We start from the raw sequence: 19,798 nt of genomic DNA, 5'->3' as shown, positions 1-19,798 counted from the left end.
CACCTCTGGATATTAATGATCTTGCCTTATGGTTAACATTGCAGTTTAAACTAAGTTACAAGATAGTCACCTTGATTTAACACGTAAACAGTTCTGTTCTGGCATACTGAAGGTAAATGTCTTGTGGTTAAGAGATTTGCTTCATATCTTGGTTATCAATGGAGAAAGTGCAGAGCCCATCAGTGAGAGAACTTGCTGAGCCTACACGTGAGAAGTTTTCATTCGTTTTTGGGTAGGACTATTAGGGAAATTTGTAAGAAATAGCAAGCTAATGTGCTAAAGATGTTAAATGCATCCTGGCACACCCTCAGTGAGCACTGCCTGACTGGGCTTCATGCTGAGCAGGAGCAGAGTGTATGAGACATGGCAAGTGTGGCTGACTCCAGGAGCAATACACAATAAAGGTACGCTAAAGTTCTTCTTTCAATAATGGCTAGGATCCTTACAACATTATAAATCCCGTGAATGAGAATGAAGAGAGAAGTTGCGTGTGCTTTGTGCAACTGTTTCTTAATCTGTATCTTTAAATAAATCCCTAATAGAAATCAGCAAAATACATGGAAGGTTTTTAAAAAAAAAAAAAAGTACTGCACCTAAGTTTATGATCTTTATTTTGTTTCTCAGGATTTGGATAACACTAGCATGGCTGCATTTATTGCCCATCCCCATTTGCACTGAAAAGGTGCTGGGCTTGCTTGAATTTCTGCAGTCCTGGTGGCGTTGGTGCTTTGATGGTGTAAGAACCATAGAAAATAGGTGCAGTAGTATGCCATTCGGCCCTTTGAGCCTGCACCACCATTCAATATGATCATGGCTGATCATGCAACTTCAGTACCCCATTCCTGCTTTCTCTCCATACCCCTTGATCCCTTTAGCCTAACTCCCTTTTGAATATATCTAACGAACTGGCCTCAACAACTTTCTGTGGTACAGAATTCCACAGGTTCACAATTCTCTGAGTAAAGAAGTTTCTCCTCATCTCGGTCCTAAATGGCTTACCCCTTATCCTTAGACTGTGACCCCTGGTTCTGGACTTCCCAAACATCGGGAACATTCTTCCTGCATCTAACCTGTCCAATCCCGTCAGAATTTTATATGTTTCTATGAGATCCCCTCTCGTTCTTCTAAATTCCAGTGAATATAAGCCTAGTCGATCCAGTCTTTCTTCATATGTCTGTCCTGCCATCCCGGGAATCAGTCTGGTGATCTTTCGCTGCACTCCCTCAATAGCAAGAATGTCCTTCCTCAGATTAGGAGACCAAAACTGGACACAATATTCAAGGTGTGGCCTCACCAAGGCCCTGTACAGGTAGGGAATTCCAGAATGTTCACCCAGCAACTATGAAGGGCCGACAGTTTACGTCCAGATCAAAAAGGTTTGAGACTTGGGAGTTGATGGTATTCACACAAGACTGCTGGTCTTAACCTTCTTGGTAGTCGAGAGTGAAGTTTTGAAAGGTGCTGTTGAAGCAAGCTTGATGAGTTGCTGCAGTGCATCCTGTAAATAATACATACTGCAGTCACAGTGCGCCAGTGGTTGATGGGGTAAGTATTGAGTCCAGTGGCAGCAGTGGTGACCAAGCAAACTTCTTTGTCCTGGATGCTTTTGAACTTCTTCAGCGTTATAGCTACATCCACCCAGATGAGCTGTGAGTATCCCATCACACTTCTGCCTTCCCTTGTAGATGGTAAAGAGGCTTTCAGGGTGTTAGCAGCAATGTTCCCTGTAATTTCTTTTTGGTGGGAGGGCCCTTTAACTGGCTGCGCAACCCATTCAATTTTTCGCGCATGCGCATTTATTTCAATTGTAAAGCCATCGAGCTTAAAGGGAACATTGGTCAGGAGGTGACCCACTCAACGCAGACTACCTAACCTAAGCTCTGCTGTTGTAATAACAGCATTGATATGGCTGGTCTAGTTAAGCTTCTGGTCATCGTGAACTTCAGGATGTTGATGGTGAGGGACTTGTCGACGGTAGGGCCGTTGAAGGTTCGGGGGAGATGGCTGGGTCTTTGTTGTGCAAGATGGTCATTAGCTGCGACTCATCAGCCCAAGGTTGCATGTTGTCCACGTCCTGCTGTAGACTGTGATGGGCTGCTTCATTATCAAAGGAATCATGAATGGAGTTGAACACTGCAATCATCAGTGAACAGATTCACTCCTGAGCTTATAAGAGAGAGAAGGTTACTAATGAAGCTTCTGAAGGTGGTAGAGCCGAGGACATTACCCCGAGAGCGATGTCCTAGAGTTGTGATGGTCAGTTTCCAACAACCACAACCATCTTCGTTTGTTTCAGGTATGACTAGCCACTGCAGGGTTTTCCCCTTGACCACTACTGACTTTAGGTTTGCTAGAGTTCCTCGGTGCAGAGTGGTTCTGGCACGACCCTAATAAAATCCCGAATAAAAATCAACAATGTGTGTGGAAGTTTAAAAAAAGGAAAAGTACTTTACCTAAGTTTATGTATTTCTTGTTAGGATAGGCTTTGTATGCTTGGCATGAATGCAAGATGGATTTTTCTCTCTTTGGTACAAAGCAATTAAGTTTTCCGGTATTACTGTCAGTTTTCTTTTGCTGAGCACTATGGAATTTGGTGTGTGCTCCCTACTCAGTTATTTATAACCTGCACAATTCCAGGTACAAGGGTTAGAAAGAAAATATATCATCTTGATGTGTTGGCAAGATATTGCAATAATACCTCTACAGCTACATATGTAAATAATGTACTTCAGTCAAATTATTATGAAAGGAGCCATCCAATAAGCCATCATAATAACTACAAATGCATGGTAAAGTACTATTTTTAAATTACTTATTTACTAATAGCAATACTCAACCTTCCAGATTCTTTTATATTGGAATATGAGATCTTAACTAATACACAAGGGGGCCAAAATTGCCAGTCAATAAGAGCCGTGGCCACCCACATTCATCACTCGGTCAGCGCAGAGGGGCCGCCATTTTGAAAAGTGCCCTCGTGAATTTTCCCAGCGGAGAACGTCTCTGCTCCGCCAGTGTTGCCGCATCATCAATTCCTTACTGACGGGATGCACCCCGCGTGGGAAATTGCCCCGGGGGAGCGGATCGGCCACCAGTCAGTGCCACTGACAGCTTTTCCCGGTGCGAGCCTTCTTGTGGCTGAGCAGTGCGTCCGTCCTTAAAGGCGAGGGCGCACTGCCATCATTTTATTTTAACGGTCGATTGTCTGGTCGGCCCGACAATGGCGGTCATTAGTTCGGCCAGGCCGCCCGCAACCCAGAATGGGTGATGTGTAATGAGAAGGGACTAATTAGCAATCTTGTTGTGCGAGGCCCCTTGGGGAAGAGTGACCATAATATGGTAGAATTCTTTATTAAGATGGAGAGTGACACAGTTAATTCGGAAACTAGAGTCCTGAACTTAAGGAAAGGTAACTTCGACGGTATGAGGCGTGAATTGGCTAGAATAGATTGGCAAAGGATACTTAGAGGGTTGACGGTGGATAAGCAATGGCAAACATGGATGAACTTCAGCAATAGTACATCCCTATCTGGAGTAAAAATAAAATGGGGAAGGTGGCTCAACCATGGCTAACAAGGGAAATTAAGGATAGTGTTAAAACCAAGGAAGAGGCATATAAATTGGCTAGAAAAAGCAACAAACCGGAGGACTGGGAGAAATTTAGAATTCAACAGAGGAGGATTAAGGATTTAATTAAGAGGGGGAAAATAGAGTATGAGAGGAAGCTTGCCGGGAACATAAAAACTGACTGCAAAAGCTTCTATAAATATGTGAAGAGAAAAAGATTAGTGAAGACAAACGTAGGTCCCTTGCAGTCGGATTCAGGTGAATTTATAATGAGGAACAAAGAAATGGCAGACCAATTGAACAAATACTTCGGCTCTGTCTTCATGAAGGAAGACAGAAATAACCTTCCGAATGTACTCGGGGACAGTGGGTCTAGCGAGAAGGAGGAACTGAAGGATATCCTTATTAGGCGGGAAAGTGTGTTAGGGAAATTGATGGGATTGAAGGCCGATAAATCCCCGGGGCCTGATAGTCTGCATCCCAGACTACTTAAGGAAGTGGCCCTAGAAATAGTGGATGCATTGGTGATCATTTTCCAACAGTCTATCGACTCTGGATCAGTTTCTATGGACTGGAGGGTAGCTAATGTAACATCACTTTTTAAAAAAGGAGGGAAGAGAGAAAACAGGTAATTATAGACCGGTTAGCCTGACATCAGTAGTGAGGAAAATGTTGGAGCAATCATTAAGGATGAAAAAGCAGCGCATTTGGAAAGCAGTGACAGGATCGGTCCAAGTCAGCATGGATTTATGAAATGCTTGACAAATCTTCTGGAATTTTTTTGAGGATGTAACTAGCAGAGTGGACAAGGGAGAACCAGTGGATGTGGTGTATTTGGACTTTCAAAAGGCTCTTGAAAAGGTCCCACACAAGAGATTGGTGTGCAAAATCAAAGCACATGGTATTGGGGGTAATGTACTGACGTGGATAGAGAACTGGTTGGAAGACAAGAAGCAGAGAGTCGGGATAAACGGGTCCTTTTCAGAATGGCAGACAATGACTAGTGGAGTGCCGCAGGGCTCAGTGCTGGGACCCCAGCTCTTTACAATATACATTAATGATTTAGATGAAGGAATTCAGTGTAATATCTCCAAGTTTGCAGATGACACTAAACTGGGTGGCAGTGTGAGCTGTGAGGAGGACGCTAAGAGGTGACTTGGACAGGTTCGATGAATGGGCAAATGCATGGCAGATACAGTATAATGTGGATAAATGTGAGGTTATCCATTTTGGGGGCAAAAACACGAAGGCAGATTATCTGAATGGCGGCAGATTAGGAAAAGGGGAGGTGCATCGAGACCAGGGTGTCATGGTTCATCAGTCATTGAAAGTTGGCATGCAGGTACAGCAGGCAGTGAAGGCGGCAAATGGTATGTTGGCCTTCATAGCTAGGGGATTTGAGTATAGGAGCAGGGAGGTCTTACTGCAGTTGTACAGGGCCTTGGTGAGGCCACACCTGGAATATTGTGTTCAGTTTTGGTCTCCTAATCTGAGGAAGGACGTTCTTGCTATTGAGGGAGTGCAGCGAAGATTCACCAGACTGATTCCAGGCATGGCTGGACTGACATGAGGAGAGACTGGATCAACTGGGCCTTTATTCACTGGAGTTTAGAAGGATGAGAAGGGATCTCATAGAAACGTATAAGATTCTGACGGGACTGTACAGGTTGATGCGGGAAGAATGTTCCCAATGTTGGGGAAGTCCAGAACCAGGGGACATAGTCTTAGGATAAGGGGTAAGCCATTTAGGACTGAGATGAGGAGAAACTTCTTCACTCAGAGAGTTGTTAACCTGTAGAATTCCCTGCTGCAGAAAGTTGTTGATGCCAGTTCATTGGATATATTCAAGACGGAGTTAGATATGGCCCTGACGGCTAAAAATGTCAAAGGGTATGGAGAGAAAGCAAGAAAGGGGTACTGAGGGAATGATCAGCCATAATCTTATTGAATGGCGGTGCAGGCTCGAAGGGCCGAATGACATACTCCTGCACCTATTTTCTATGTTTCTATGTTAACCCTTCTTGGGTCCCAGTCCGCTGGCCCGACCAAAATCCTCCCTCGTGGCCCAGTGTTTGCAACTCAAGTGGCTGCAGAGTTCGCAGCGGCCCGCCCCTTTAACTGAAGGGGAGGGATGTTGTGACGGGTCAGTCCGATGCGGCACATCCGCGTCGCGCAGATGACTCGAGAGCAACGGCCACTCCGATTCGTCCCAATTTCCACCCCGTTGACGGCGGCCACTCCGACCAGCACACTCTTCCGCCCCTCTCCCGACACCAACATCGCTCCGATCGGAAACAAGTAACAAACTGCTGAAAATCGCTGGACTGCGCTCCATGCATTAGGACACACGGAACAGTTGAAAATCAGTAGGTGCGCCCCATTTCAGGCGGAGGGCAATTTCGGCCCCAAGGTACTTCATCTACCAACGTCCTACATTGTGATATAAAACATTAATCATCATTGTCCATTCAGGAGACTATCCATCTGTACATAATCCTCTGGTATAATTCACATATTTCGGACTTGTTGGGTCACTGTTAGCTTGCAGCATCTATGCATAGAAGTTAAGATAATTGCATGCCCACCATAATGCTAAAGTCAACAGCAAAGAATAGAAAGGGTGTGTAGCTAATGGAGAAGATAGTATTCACTTATTTAGCTTTGCAGATAGGCGAGACACTTGGAATATAGCTTTTACACAGTTGGTGCATTAGCATCAGGTTGTATTTGGCACAAACTCCATTACATCATCTCATCTTCAATTCGGTCACAATATTCCAATATCACACAGTGCAGTAAAAACCCAAAACTAAATCTGTTCACTGCAATTACCACACCAGGAGGCCTTCCTGGGACCAGGAAACTATGACAATTGCCAAATTGAAGCTTCAGTGCAAATCTGATTGATTGTTGAATGCCCCCATGTTGTTTTCCAAATTACACAAGTTGTGCCACAAACCCTGGGATCTTCCAACAGGGAATATCATCAGAACCCTTTTAAAACAGTTAAAGAGCATTGATTAGCTTTAACAGCCATTAGTGTTTTTGCCTTTATCTTCAAACAGTTTAAAAGGCAAGTTCTGGTGATATCATTCAGAGCACATTATTGAACATGACAGTTCCAGAGAGCTGAACTAACAAACGCACTGTTAAATTACAAGGCATCCCTAAGTCAAATGGCCATGCTGTTAATAGGAGTTGTAACAGGTTCCTTCACATTAGTATGCTCAGCAACTCCTTCGTGCCACTTCTGATGATGACATCATCAGCATTAACTGTTTAAACAAAAAGCAAATATATACATTTTAATTGGGACAGAAATCCAAAAAGGATGGTGATGGCAATGGCAATCATTATTAGTTTAATTTTTTGTAAAAGAGTTTTTTATGGTACTCTTCTTTAGCAGACATTTTTTTTTTAAATTAAAAACCTAGGACTGCAAATGGCATAAGGCCTTGAACAAGGAAACCACCAGCAACTTCAAGGATGAAGCTAGAAATGGAAAACAACAGTTTATTTGGATCTAATTGTAATATAATTTGTTCTAGTATTGCATGCAGCCAGCCCACCCTAAATCTCTGTGGATTAAGGTAAAGATGTCGGCCTCAGGCCACTTTCTAAAGTTTCTGAGGTATAAAAAGGCCAATGTACTATTAGTGTCCTGTTTCGTGTCTCTGAATAGCTGCTGTTTTCACATCTGAACTTTTTGTCCTATGTACACCTGTAGCAGATAAAGAACATCAGACAATACCACTGCAAATCACACAGATAATTTAACAAATTACACTTTTATTTTTGCTGTGTTTAACCCACTCAAATCTATCATTCAGCTGAACATGCCTTGTTCCACACCTAATGAGCCACTATACTGATGGATTACATAGGCTAATAATGCAAGCACAATACATTGGATTTAAATCTCAATGACCTTTTAATCTGAAAGGAGTATTTCTCAAAATATAAATATATATTACCATCGAAGATTGTACATCACAGAATATTTTGACTCTCTTACAAAGAACTAGAAGCTTGCAGAAAATCTGCAGATCCTCTCTGACAGAAATAGTGTGTTTGGCTTATGAAAAGTTACAATCATCCAGCACTTAAAAGAAATAATACTCATTTTATCTATAAAGTCAGAGTATCAAAATTTATATGGCAGTGACCAGGAAAATACCATTTTCATGGGATTTATCACAGATAAAATTAAAAAACATCTACAGTAATAGCAATAATCAAATAGTTTTGTGACATGGATTGAGCCCAACTTGAGCTGTTTTTCAATTGTTCCAACTCATTCATCAGCCTCTGCACATCTCTAATTTTGAATGATGAGGACAGGCAGCAGTCAAACAGCAGAAAATTATTATTATGGCACTGTCATTATTTAGTTTGTTTTTTATTGGGGCGCCATGTTGGATTAATATTGGCTATTGTTAAGTTTAGGGATTTTGCAAGCAGCCCAGTTACTACATGCAGTGGAAATTGATTTATGAATCTTCAGTTCCCGCTGAACCTTTCTCTCTTGATCCTCCAAAGCTCCAAATATGACATCCTACATAGTATTTCTCATACCTGCATCCCAGTGTAATGAATCACTGCATAGTGTAATTTATTCAAGGACTTCGAAACTGTGCAAATCCTGTTGTCCATTTTTCCCACAACCCACAGGCTTCTGAAACCCAATTGTGGCTTCATCTGACCAATACTTCTCGATTTATCTCATTATGCCTCCTGCTCTGATCCACCTTGGTGGTGATCAACCTGGCCCTTAGATCAACGCAAACTCTGGCTGAGACCCTCCATGTAAAGTATCTGCACCTCCCATGGTGCACAGTTAAATCACTGTGGTACCGTTCACCTGATTGAGGTCCCTTGTGTATTCCACAGCGAAGTCGTTAGTGTCCCAAGAAAAAAAACTAAACAAGCACAATTGCGGTTATGCTGGGACGCCTGTCAGTGGTTCATCCTCCCCACAGACCTGATCAAGTTTGGATTTTCATTTTGTTGTTGTTCAGCATTCCCTAAAGTGCTGGGGCCAACAGCAGAGGTTTGAGTGTTTTAGGATGGGCCATCTCAGTCAGTGCAGCTCCCCCTGAGTTCTTACAGTCATGTCGGTAGCCTTACTCAACAGGTGCCAAAAGCCGTATTTACCACAGCAACCTGCTACAAGGGTGCATTTAGGTCAGATAATAAGCAAGCTCTTGAGGCATTTATGCTCAACCCATTTCCTGATTCAGTTGATACACTGAGTTGCCTAAGGGTACCAGAAGCCACCTTGCACACAGCACGCGATAACTAAAGGTCCCAGTAATTATCACCGAATTCAGCTCAAATTGCACCTAAACATGGCGACAGTGTTATTCCCATTTATACCACAGAGTAAAACCTGCCTTTTAAATGTCCTTCACCCCCACTTACAGCAGTAACCAACATTTCGTCAGAATATGTGAATATGCTTGCCCTGACTACAAATAGTTGTCTGTGCCTCTAAAAGGAGCAGCACAAAAAATCTCAAGTCTCAAGAGGCTAAAAATAAATGAAGTTTCTTGCACAAAAAAATACATTTAAAGCTCACCACTTTGTTTTCAGTCATCTTCCCATTTACGATGGGAAAGAAAAACACTTTAGTCCCCATTGGCAATGTCTGGAATGCTTCACGTTGTTCCCAGGATTTTCAGCAAACTACAATTTGTGAAGAGGGTTTAAAATGCCAACAAAAGAGTAAAGTGACATTGTCCAACTAAACAACAACATTATCAGAGTAATTGGTCGTTGCGATAATTGTGGTTAATACCCTCTTCACACCTGCAGCCAGCACTGGAATGTGACCTGACTCCATCCAGATCGCTGGGTCTGCAGAGCACGGAGAAGTTAACAGGGTTTCATCTTACGACCACAAAAAAAGTAAATTTCATCAAATCTCTCTCAAATAGGAAAACCGAACTGAAAATTGAATCCTGCACGGATAGACAGCAAGGAAAAGGAGGTGGAGTGGCAAAGCTGGTTAAAGAGGAAATTAATGCAACAGTAAGGAAGGACATTAGCTTGGATGATGTGGAATCTGTATGGGTGGAGCTACAGAATACCAAAGGGCAGAAAATGCTAGTGGGAGTTGTGTACAGACCACCAAACAGTAGTGGTGAGGTTGGGGACAGCATCAAACAAGAAATTAGGGATGCGTGCAATAAAGGTACAGCAGTTATCATGGGTGACTTTAATCTACATGTTGATTGAGCTAACCAAACTGGTAGCAATGCGGTGGAGGAGGATTTCCAGGAGTGTATTAGGGACGGTTTTATAGACGAATATGTCGAGGAACCAACTAGAGGGCTGGCCATCCTAGACTGGGTGATGTGTAATGAGAAAGGGCTAATTAACAATCTTGTTGTGCGAGGCCCCTTGGGGAAGAGTGACCATAATATGGTAGAATACTTTATTAAGATGGAGAGTGACACAGTTAATTCAGAGACTACGGTCCTGAACTTAAGGAAAGGTAACTTCGATGGTATGAGACATGAATTGGCTAGAATAGACTGGCGAGTGACACTTAAAGGGTTGACGGTGGATAGGCAATGGCAAACATTTAAAGATCACATGGATGAACTTCGTCTTCATGAAGGAAGACACAAATAACCTTCCGGAAATACTAGGGGACCGAGGGTCTCGTGAGAAGGAGGAACTGAAGGAAATCCTTATTAGGCGGGAAATTGTGTTAGGGAAATTGATGGGATTGAAGGCCGATAAATCCTGGGACCCGATGGTCTGCATCCCAGAATACTTAAGGAAGTGGCCCTAGAAATAGTGGATGCATTGGTGATCATTTTCCAACAGTCTATCGACTCTGGATCAGTTCCTATGGACTGGAGGATAGCTAATGTCACACCACTTTTTAAGAACGGGAGGAGAGAGAAAACGGGTAATTATAGATCGACCGGTTAGCCCGACATCGGTAGTGGGGAAAATGTTGGAATCAGTTATTAAAGATGAAATAGCAGCACATTTGGAAAGCAGTGACAGGATTGGTCCAAGTCAGCATGGATTTATGAAAGGGAAATCCTGCTTGACAAATCTTCTAGAATTTTTTGAGGATGTAAATGGTAGAGTAGACAAGGGAGAGCTGGTGGATGTAGTGTATTTGGACTTTCAAAAGGCTTTTGACAAGGTCCCACACAAGAGATTGATGTGCACAATTAAAGCACATGGTATTGGGGGTAATGTACTGACATGGATAGAGAACTGGTTGGCAGATAGGAAGCATAGAGTCGGGATAAATGGGTCCTTTTCAGAATGGCAGGCAGTGACTAGTGGGGTGCCGCAGGGCTCAATGCTGGGACCCCAGCTATTTACAATATACATTAATGATTTGGATGAAGGAATTGAGTGCAATATCTCCAAGTTTGCAGATGACACTAAGCTGGGTGGTGGTGTGAGCTGTGAGGAGGATGCTAAAAGGCTGCAGGGTGACTTGGACAGGTTCGGTGAGTGGGCAAACATGTGGCAGATGCAGTATAATATGGATAAATGTGACGTTATCCACTTTGGTGGCAAAAACACAAAAGCAGTTTATCTGAATGGCGGCAGATTAGGAAAAGGGAAGGTGCAACGAGACCTGGGTGTCATAGTAAATCAGTCATTGAAAGTTGACATGCAGATACAGCAGGCGGTGAAGAAGGCAAGTGGTATGTTGGCCCTCATAGCTAGGGGATTTGAGTGTAGGAGCAGGGAGATCTTACTACAGTTGTACAGGCCTTAGTGAGGCCTCACATGGAATATTGTGTTCAGTTTTGGTCTCCTAATCTGAGGAAGGACATTCTTGGTATTGAGGGAGTGCAGCGAAGGTTCACCAGACTGATTCCAGGGATGGCAGGACAGACATATGAGGAGAGACTGGATCGACTGGGCCTGTATTCACTGGCGTTTAGAAAGATGAGAGGGGATCTCATAGAAACATATAAAATTCTGACGGGACTGGACAGGTTAGATGCAGGAAGAATGTTTCCGATGTTGGGGAAGTCCAGAACCAGGGGACATAATCTAACGATAAGGGGTAAGCCATTTAGGACTGAAATGAGGAGAAACTTCTTCACTCAGAAAGTTATTAACCTGTGGAATTCCCTGCCGCAGAGAGTTGTTGATGCCCGTTCATTGGATATATTCAAAAGGGAGTTAGATATGGCCCTTACGGCTAAAGGGATCAAGGGGTATTGAGGGAAAGTGGGAAAGGGGTACTGAGGTGAATGATCAGTCATGATCTTATTGAATGGTGGTGCAGGCTCGAAGGGCCGAATAGCCTACTCCTGCACCTATTTTCTATGATTCTATGCATGAAAGAAACCCCTTTAATCCCCAAGTGCTGCAAAATGAAAGGGTATTTCACACAAGTGAAAGCTCTCTCTGCTCACCAGCCCCTCCCAAATTATCCTCTATATGTTTGAAATGCTCATCTGTAACAAATCTCCCAGTGACAGATATGAATCTAGTGGGACCCCTGCTATAGGAGAGGGGGGCACAGCATTGAACTAAGCAGATTTCAGCAACACTGCCACCTCAGCCTCCAATATAAACTTTTCCCATCAGAGGTGGCCAGAAAACATGGCAGCACAAGCGCTCCTAACTGACTGTTATGCCCTGCACAGAGATAGGAGGATGAGCTATGAGGAAAGATTAGATAAATTTGGAGTCATCTCAGAGGAGACTTTATAGGGATATAGAAAATACTTTATAGGATAGGGAAGTAACAATACTTTCAGATGTGCCAGGGCAGGAGGACAACAGGACACAAGCTCAGGCTGTGATGGTTAAGACAGGAATCAGGACACTGAACCCATATAAGGCACAGCTCGATGCTGTATTGAGAAGCCAGTAAGGTTGAAATCAAATAAGCTGAAGGGACCTTCTTCATCCAAACCTATCTTGTGATATTCCCCAATAGGACGGTGGAGGCACTGAATAACATTAAAACTGCAAGTTGGTGCAGTTGTTTCAGAGTAGGTTAACTTGCTGTGAAAACTGCTCAGCAATACAAAAAGACCTATCGCAGTAGAACTAAGAACGAGCAGTGTTGTACCACTGTAAAAGCATTTCACCAACATAAGTGAGCCGTAAGATACCACGTAATCTTTTTTTAAACCCAGAATGAAAATAACTAAAGATGTGTATTAGAAGTGTAATACAATTCTCTATGCTCTTCTGACAACATGTCACTGGAAAGTGTAGTATTAAGAAGTCACTGAGTAATATGCAGCAGAAAGTAAAACATCAGACTGTTATTGGGAACTATCATCCATCATAATATTGTAATTACACAAGTAGATTATCATTCTGGTGACAGATCGTTACCAGTGTGGTGGCTGCATTAAGTGGGGTGGCCTCTTAATGTTCTCTGAAGTGGTGTTGTATAAACTATCGCGATTCTCAGGGAGATGAGGGAATGGGCAATTAATGTGACCTTGCCAGCATTGCCTGCATACCAGGAACAAATAAATCTTAAAAAATTATTTTATGAATATGAAACAGCTGTTAGCCACAGGTATCACCTGTGCGCAAAAAGTATGGCACATTCTCATACGTTACGAAGAATTGGAAATTGTCACCCACTGGTGAAATTATGGGAATATTTCCACTGGGATTGAAGTTGATTCCAGAAATCAGAAGTGCAAGGTGAGTATTTTCATATCACTTGTTTAGCATTTTCTTTTTAAATTTTCAGTCATGTGAATCATCGACTCTGGGGAGAGTGGAAATACCAACAATGGAGGTGTTGCGCCCGCAGGAGTGCATTAACTAATTTCCCAAGTGCAGAGTAATTAGATGTATTTACCTCAGAAGGGAAGCAAACCCAACAATTCACTGTTATTGGTACCAAATGTTCCACTTTTACACATATATTTATATTTCCAGTTAGAGGAAATCATGTAAAATTATTTTTAAAAGCGATGCCTTATTAAACCAAGAGTTAAAAGGACGGTGGCAAATGTTGATACAGTATTGCAAGAAAAATGCTAAGCTGTCTTTTAAATGTTGATGAACCAGTGGTGAATTTGCCGTTTTAAGAACATACGAACATAAGAAATGGGAGCAGGAGTAGGCCATACGGCCCCTCGAGCCTGCTCCGCCATTCAATAAGATCATGGCTGATCATCGACCTCAACTCCACTTTCCCACCCGATCTCCATATCCCTTGATTCCCCTAGTCTCCAAAAATCTATCTCAGCCTTGAATATATTCAGAGACTCAACATCCAAAGTCCTCGAGGGCAGAGAATTCCAAAGATTCACAACCCTCAGTAAAGAAATTCCTCCTCATCTCTGTCTTAAATGGCCTACCCCTTATCCTGAGACTGTGCCTCCTAGTTACATAAGAACATAAGAATTAGGAACAGGAGTAGGTCATCTAGCCCCTTGAGCCTGCTCCGCCATTCAACAAGATCATGGCTGATCTGGCCGTGGACTCAGCTCCACTTTCCCATCCGCTCCCCATAACCCTTAATTCCCTTATTGGTTAAAAATCTATCTATCTGTGATTTGAATACATTCAATGAGCTAGCCTCAACTGCTTCCTTGGGCAGAGAATTCCACAGATTCAGAACCCTCTGGGAGAAGAAATTCCTTCTCAACTCGGTTTTAAATTGGCTCCCCCGTATTTTGAGGCTGTGCTCCCTAGTTCTTGTCTCCCCGACCAGTGGAAACAACCTCTCTGCCTCTATCTTGGCTATCCCTTTCATTATTTTAAATGTTTCTATAAAATCACCTCTCATCCTTCTGAACTCCAACGAGTAAAGACCCAGTCAACTCAACCTATCATCATAAGGTAACCCCCTCATCTCCGGAATCAGCCTAGTGAATCGTCTCTGTACCCCCTCCAAAGCTAGTACATTCTTCCTTAAGTAAGGTGACAAAAACTGCACGCAGTACTCCAGGTGCGGCCTCACCAATACCCTTGTACAGTTGCAGCAGGACCTCCCTGCTTTTGTACTCCATCCCTCTCGCAATGAAGGCCAACATTCCATTTGCCTTCCTGATTATCTGCTGCACCTGCAAACTAACTTTTTGGGATTCATGCACAAGGACCCCCAGGTCCCTCTGCACCGCAGCATGTTGTAATTTCTCCCCATTCAAATAATATTCCCTTTTACTGTTTTTTTTTTCCCCCCCAAGGTGGATGACCTCACATTTCCCAACATTGTATTCCATCTGCCAAACCTTAGCCCATTCGCTTAACCTATCTAAATCTCTTTGCAGACTCTCTGTGTCCTCTACACAACCCGCTTTCCCACTAATCTTTGTGTCGTCTGCAAATTTTGTTACACTACACTCTGTCCCCTCTTCTAGGTCACCTATGTATATTGTAAACAGTTGTGGTCCCAGCACCGAAAAGACCCATTTATCCCGACTCTCTGCTTTCTGTTAGCCAGCCAATTCTCGATCCATGCTAATACATATCCTCTGACTCCGCGTACCTTTATCTTCTGCAGTAACCTTTTGTGTGGCACCTTATCGAAGGCCTTTTGAAAATCTAAATACACCGCATCCATCGGTACACCTCTATCCAGCATGCTCGTTATATCCTCAAAGAATTCCAGTAAATTAGTTAAACATGATTTCCCCTTCATGAATCCACGTTGCGTCTGCTTGATTCCTATCTAGATGTCCTGCTATTTCTTCCTTAATGATAGCTTCAAGCATTTTCCCCACTACAGATGTTAAACTAACCGGCCTATAGTTACCTGCCTTTTGTCTGCCCCCTTTTTTTAAAAACAGAGGCGTTACATTAGCTGCTTTCCAATCCGATGGTACCTCCCCAGAGTCGAGAGAATTTTGGTAGATTACAACGAATGCATTGCTATAACTTCCGCCACTCCAGTTTAGTATAGTTCCAGACACTCCAGCCAGGGGAAACAACCTCTCAGCATCTACCCTGTCAATCCCCTTCAGAAGCTTGTATGTTTCTATGAGATCACCCCTTATTCTTCTAAACTCCAGAGCATATAGGTCCAATTTTGTGCATTGGGTTCTTGCGTTGCACTGGAGCTGACACATTGCCACACCACAAGAAAACCAAAGATATTCCAATCAGCTCTCTATCATAGGACAGCCCTCTCATCTCAGGAATCAATCTAGTGAACCTTTGTTGCACTGCCTCCAAGGTAAGTATATCCTTCCTTAGATAAGGAGACCAAAACTGTGCACAGTACTCCATGTGTGGCCTCACCAAGGCCCTGTATAATTGTAGCAAGACTTCCATGCTCTTATACTCCAACCCCCTTGCAATAAAGGCCAACATGCCATTTGCCTTCCTTGTTGCTTGCTGTACCTGCATGCTAGCTTTCTGTGTTTCTTGCACAAAGACACCCAAATCTCTTTGAACACCAACATTTAAAAGTTTCTCACCATTTAAAAAATATTCTGTTTTTCTATTCTTCCTACCTCACATTTCCCTACATTATACTCCATCTGCCACCTTACCGCCCACTCACTTAGTCTATTTTATTAAACTACTTTGAATTTACAGAATAAAAAAAACAACTGCATCAGATGTACAAACTATAACCACAATTGTAAGAAATAATGTATAATAATCATTTGACAGTGGCATGTGTCAACTCACCTGACTGTTGATTTCTGCTTTTTGTTGAAGCAACATGCCGACCAGATCTTTATGCCCTCGATCACATGCCCAATGTAATAGTGCTCTGCCCTATGGAAGGAAAATGAATAGGGAGATATTCAGTGTAATTGGGTGTTTATTTACAGGCACTTCAATTAGCAAATCAGCACTAAATCATAATAACAAAAGTTAATAACAGTCTCAACACAGTCTGAGTTTTGAAAAGTACTAGCTTTGCAAGGGTTCATTCTCATAGTGGTTGACATTCACCCCACTATGCACTGGAATTCATAGGTACGCTGGGATGTAACTTTGCTGTTCAGAGAGCTAATTGGAATATCTTTGGTTTTCGTGTGGTGTGACAATGTGTCAGCTCCAGTGCAACGCAAGAACCCAATGCACAAAATTGATGAGCAGATTAATGGAAAACTGGAGCCTGCAACTTTAAATATGTCTTTGCCATGTGTTTAAAAACAACATGCATAAAGCTGACAGTAGTCTTTTTAATTCCCAGGTAACATTTCTTTTGTTTCAACACAACAGTCACTGGCATACCGAAAAGATGGGTGGTAGAAAACATGACAAAAGTGGAAATGGAGAATTTTTTAAAAATTTATTCGTTCAAGGGATGTGGGCATCACTGGAAAGGCCAGAATTTATTTGCCCATCACTAATTGCCCTCGAGATGGTGGTGGTGATTCACCTTCTTAAACCGCTGCAGTCCGTGTGGTGAACACTGCTGACATGCTGATTTGGGTGGATTATTACCCTCTCTGAGTTCTTGCTTTAATACAGGTTAAATTCACTTAGGAGCAGCTTCCACTTTGCAAAACTCCATCCTGGATATAATTTCAGGATCAAATAGCAAGAGTGCTGAAGTGAAATGCTCATACAGGCATTTCATTTGACGCGTTCCACACTATAATAATGTGTTGGAGTTGCAACACGGAATGGTGTTAAGGAGCCACTAATCCACCTACCATCATAGTTCCAGAGTGTCAGCAATATTGCCATGAAGAGGTGCTAAGGAGAGCACAGGCGCTTTCAGACAAAAAGGAGGCATCACTTCAACACACTCCTCTTAGTGGCCAATGTCAGAGTATCAGTGTGCTCAGGCAGCCAAGCAGCGGTAGACATAGAGTAGGTGATCAAAGAAATGGAAAAACACATTTTTTTAAAAATAGGGATCATCACTCAAAAATAAAAGAAATCAATTCTACCTGGACTACCAAATGCTCCAGAATTTAGTCAAAGAATATTTCAGAGGTAATGTGTCAGACACAATTGAATTTATATGGGGTAATATTTGAAAGCAAAAAAAGTTGCATTTATCACACTTTCAAGATATCACAATCACTCCACAACCAATGAATTACTTTTGAACTGCAGTCACTATTGTTATGTTACACAGGACAAATGCAACCAGACTAATTACTGCTCCATCAACCTACTCCCAATCACCAGCAGAGAGATGGAAGGAGTTGACAACAGTGCTATTCAAGTGACACTTATTCACCAGTTTGGGTTCCACCAGGATCATTCGGCTCCAGAACACGTTACAGCCTTGGCCTTGGTCCAACAATAGACGAAGAGCTGAATTCCAGAGGTGAAGTGAAAGTGACTGCCCTTGATATCAAGGTAACATTTGACCAAATGTGGCATCCAGAGTCCATCATGATGTTCGCACTTCGCCCTGATTTTAACTCCAGGTGAATTCCCCGCGCATGCCAGAGTTAAAATTACAGTCGTGTCATCGGGCTGCAATGTGCATATGTTAAAAAGAACCCTGTTGGTTCTGGATGAGTGCCCTTGCTGCCTGCTCAGGAGAGCAGATTAAAATTTGAGATGTTACAATCAAGGCAGCTTTCGGACAGGCAACTTTAACTGCCCACTTTCCAGGTTTCTGTTGAGCAAGGAGGGTTAAATTCGTCCCCATCCTGTCAGAAAGTTAAGTTTCCTACTTGTCCTGACATGCAAACTCCAACTTATAAAGAAAATGGACTAAGTCAAATAGCATCAGATTAGGGATCAAGTAAAGTGGGAAAGGTCAAGCTTTCAAAAATGGCCTGTTGGAATGGACAGGTAAGTCCAGGACTGTGATGAAGCCAATCAGCAACCAGTTACATTTTAACTATGCAGCAAAGGATGAACTTAGTCAAATCCATTGTCAGCAGGAGGTGATGGATTTGGTTAGGTTCAAAAGGACAAGGTAATTACATTTCACAAATCAGGAAGGAAAAACAAGACAGATCAAGACTCAGACACAGCAGCCACCTCAGTCAAACATGTGTCTTATGTGGTAGTTTTCTCCCAGAAACAACTAACCTATTTCAGCCACAAAAATATGGTAGATCCAATCCTCATAATCCCTTCAGCTAGTTCAATTGAACTATTTTGATTCTGCAAAAGCTTAAAATTCTACTTGTTGTGAAATGGTCTTTGAATGCTGGTTTTGTCATTTAATTGTGCACAATTATCTCAAAAAACTGCTAGAATTCCTATTGTGGTGTATCCAAGATCATCTGTCACTCATTCACAAACCATCACATGGTCAGGACATCTTACTGCCTAAACAAAAGTCAAGCTACCCGTGCAAACCAAAACACAGTTTAAGGCCATCCAGGGTGCAAGCATAAATATAGGTTTGTGCGAAGGAAGGGTTAATCCCTCGTTACAGATCACATGTCATATTTGTCCGAGTGTAACGCACAATTTCAATACCACAGCATGATGCAAATTCAAGCAGTTGCTGAAATTACATCAGTCAAAGATTAAGAAAGAGTTGTTATGGTTGAAAAGACAGATATTTGATCGGTGTTTTCAAATGAACCCTACTGAATTCAGTGTCTCAATCCATGAATGTATAAGGACTTCAGCTGTTCAAGTGTGTGACAAATTTTATTATTTTTTTAAGAAGGGGAGGAGAATGTGGGGGACAGAAGGGAGAGTGGAGATTTGCACACTGGTAGTATTAGCTTGCTGTGATTTGCTGCAACAGGATGCTGCCCTCTACTGCTCTTGCCCAGCCAATTCCTATTCAGGAAATAGCCCAAAATGTTCTCCGCTCATCAAGATCTCGCAGGGAAATTGTAAGAGAGGCACTTGCATAATCTACCGTAAAAGATACTGTAAAACATTTTTTTGGTGTTTTTAAGCCACGGTTGTGTTATCATTATACTGCACTGACCAGTACGAACAGCATTTTAGCAGTGCTGTTATTGGGCTGTTGCAGTTGCACTGTGCACTCCATTATTGCAGAATGGGGAAGGCAGTGCACTACACATGTATACTTCTGCTGGGATTCAGCAGCTATTTTTGGTAGAAAGGGACTATTTGACTACGGCTCCACTCAACTCAAAAAGTGCAAATATTGGATCAGCCACTGATGGGAAGGTAGTTCGAGTTTAAAGTACTTTCTTTCAGGAGCATGTACTCAGTTGGCTCAAAGGATTGATGAACTAGCTTTCAAAATCTCAAATTTAAAGTCTCGATCCGTATTCTCCCTCAAAGCTAGATTTTGTTCTTGACAGGACCAAGCACACGTATTGGGGAATCCATATGCTAGTGGCTTCCTCCATAGGCACGGTCATTAAAATGGGCAGAACAACATACAGATGAAAAT

General features: G+C 42.5%; 1 protein-coding gene across 7 annotated transcripts in view; it reads right to left on the bottom strand.

The window, feature by feature from the left end:
- Positions 1 to 19,798, bottom strand: part of acbd6 (acyl-CoA binding domain containing 6) — a 227,149-nt gene that overhangs the window by 116,607 nt on the left and 90,744 nt on the right. For 5 of the 7 annotated variants that reach the window (XM_070886217.1, XM_070886219.1, XM_070886220.1 and 2 more), the window contains one exon: positions 16,177 to 16,266. In XM_070886217.1, coding sequence (XP_070742318.1) covers positions 16,177 to 16,266 — 90 coding nt within the window. Of the gene's footprint in view, positions 1 to 7,145; positions 7,289 to 9,145; positions 9,253 to 16,176; positions 16,267 to 19,798 lie in introns of those variants that run through there. The other 2 variants (XR_011593981.1, XM_070886221.1) reach the window with 2 other exon arrangements.

This window comes from Pristiophorus japonicus, chromosome 8 (assembly GCF_044704955.1).
Source record: "Pristiophorus japonicus isolate sPriJap1 chromosome 8, sPriJap1.hap1, whole genome shotgun sequence".
Classification (NCBI taxonomy): domain Eukaryota; kingdom Metazoa; phylum Chordata; class Chondrichthyes; family Pristiophoridae; genus Pristiophorus; species Pristiophorus japonicus.
Note: the sequence above shows the minus strand (reverse complement) of the source record. Positions and strands in the feature narration are given on the sequence as shown.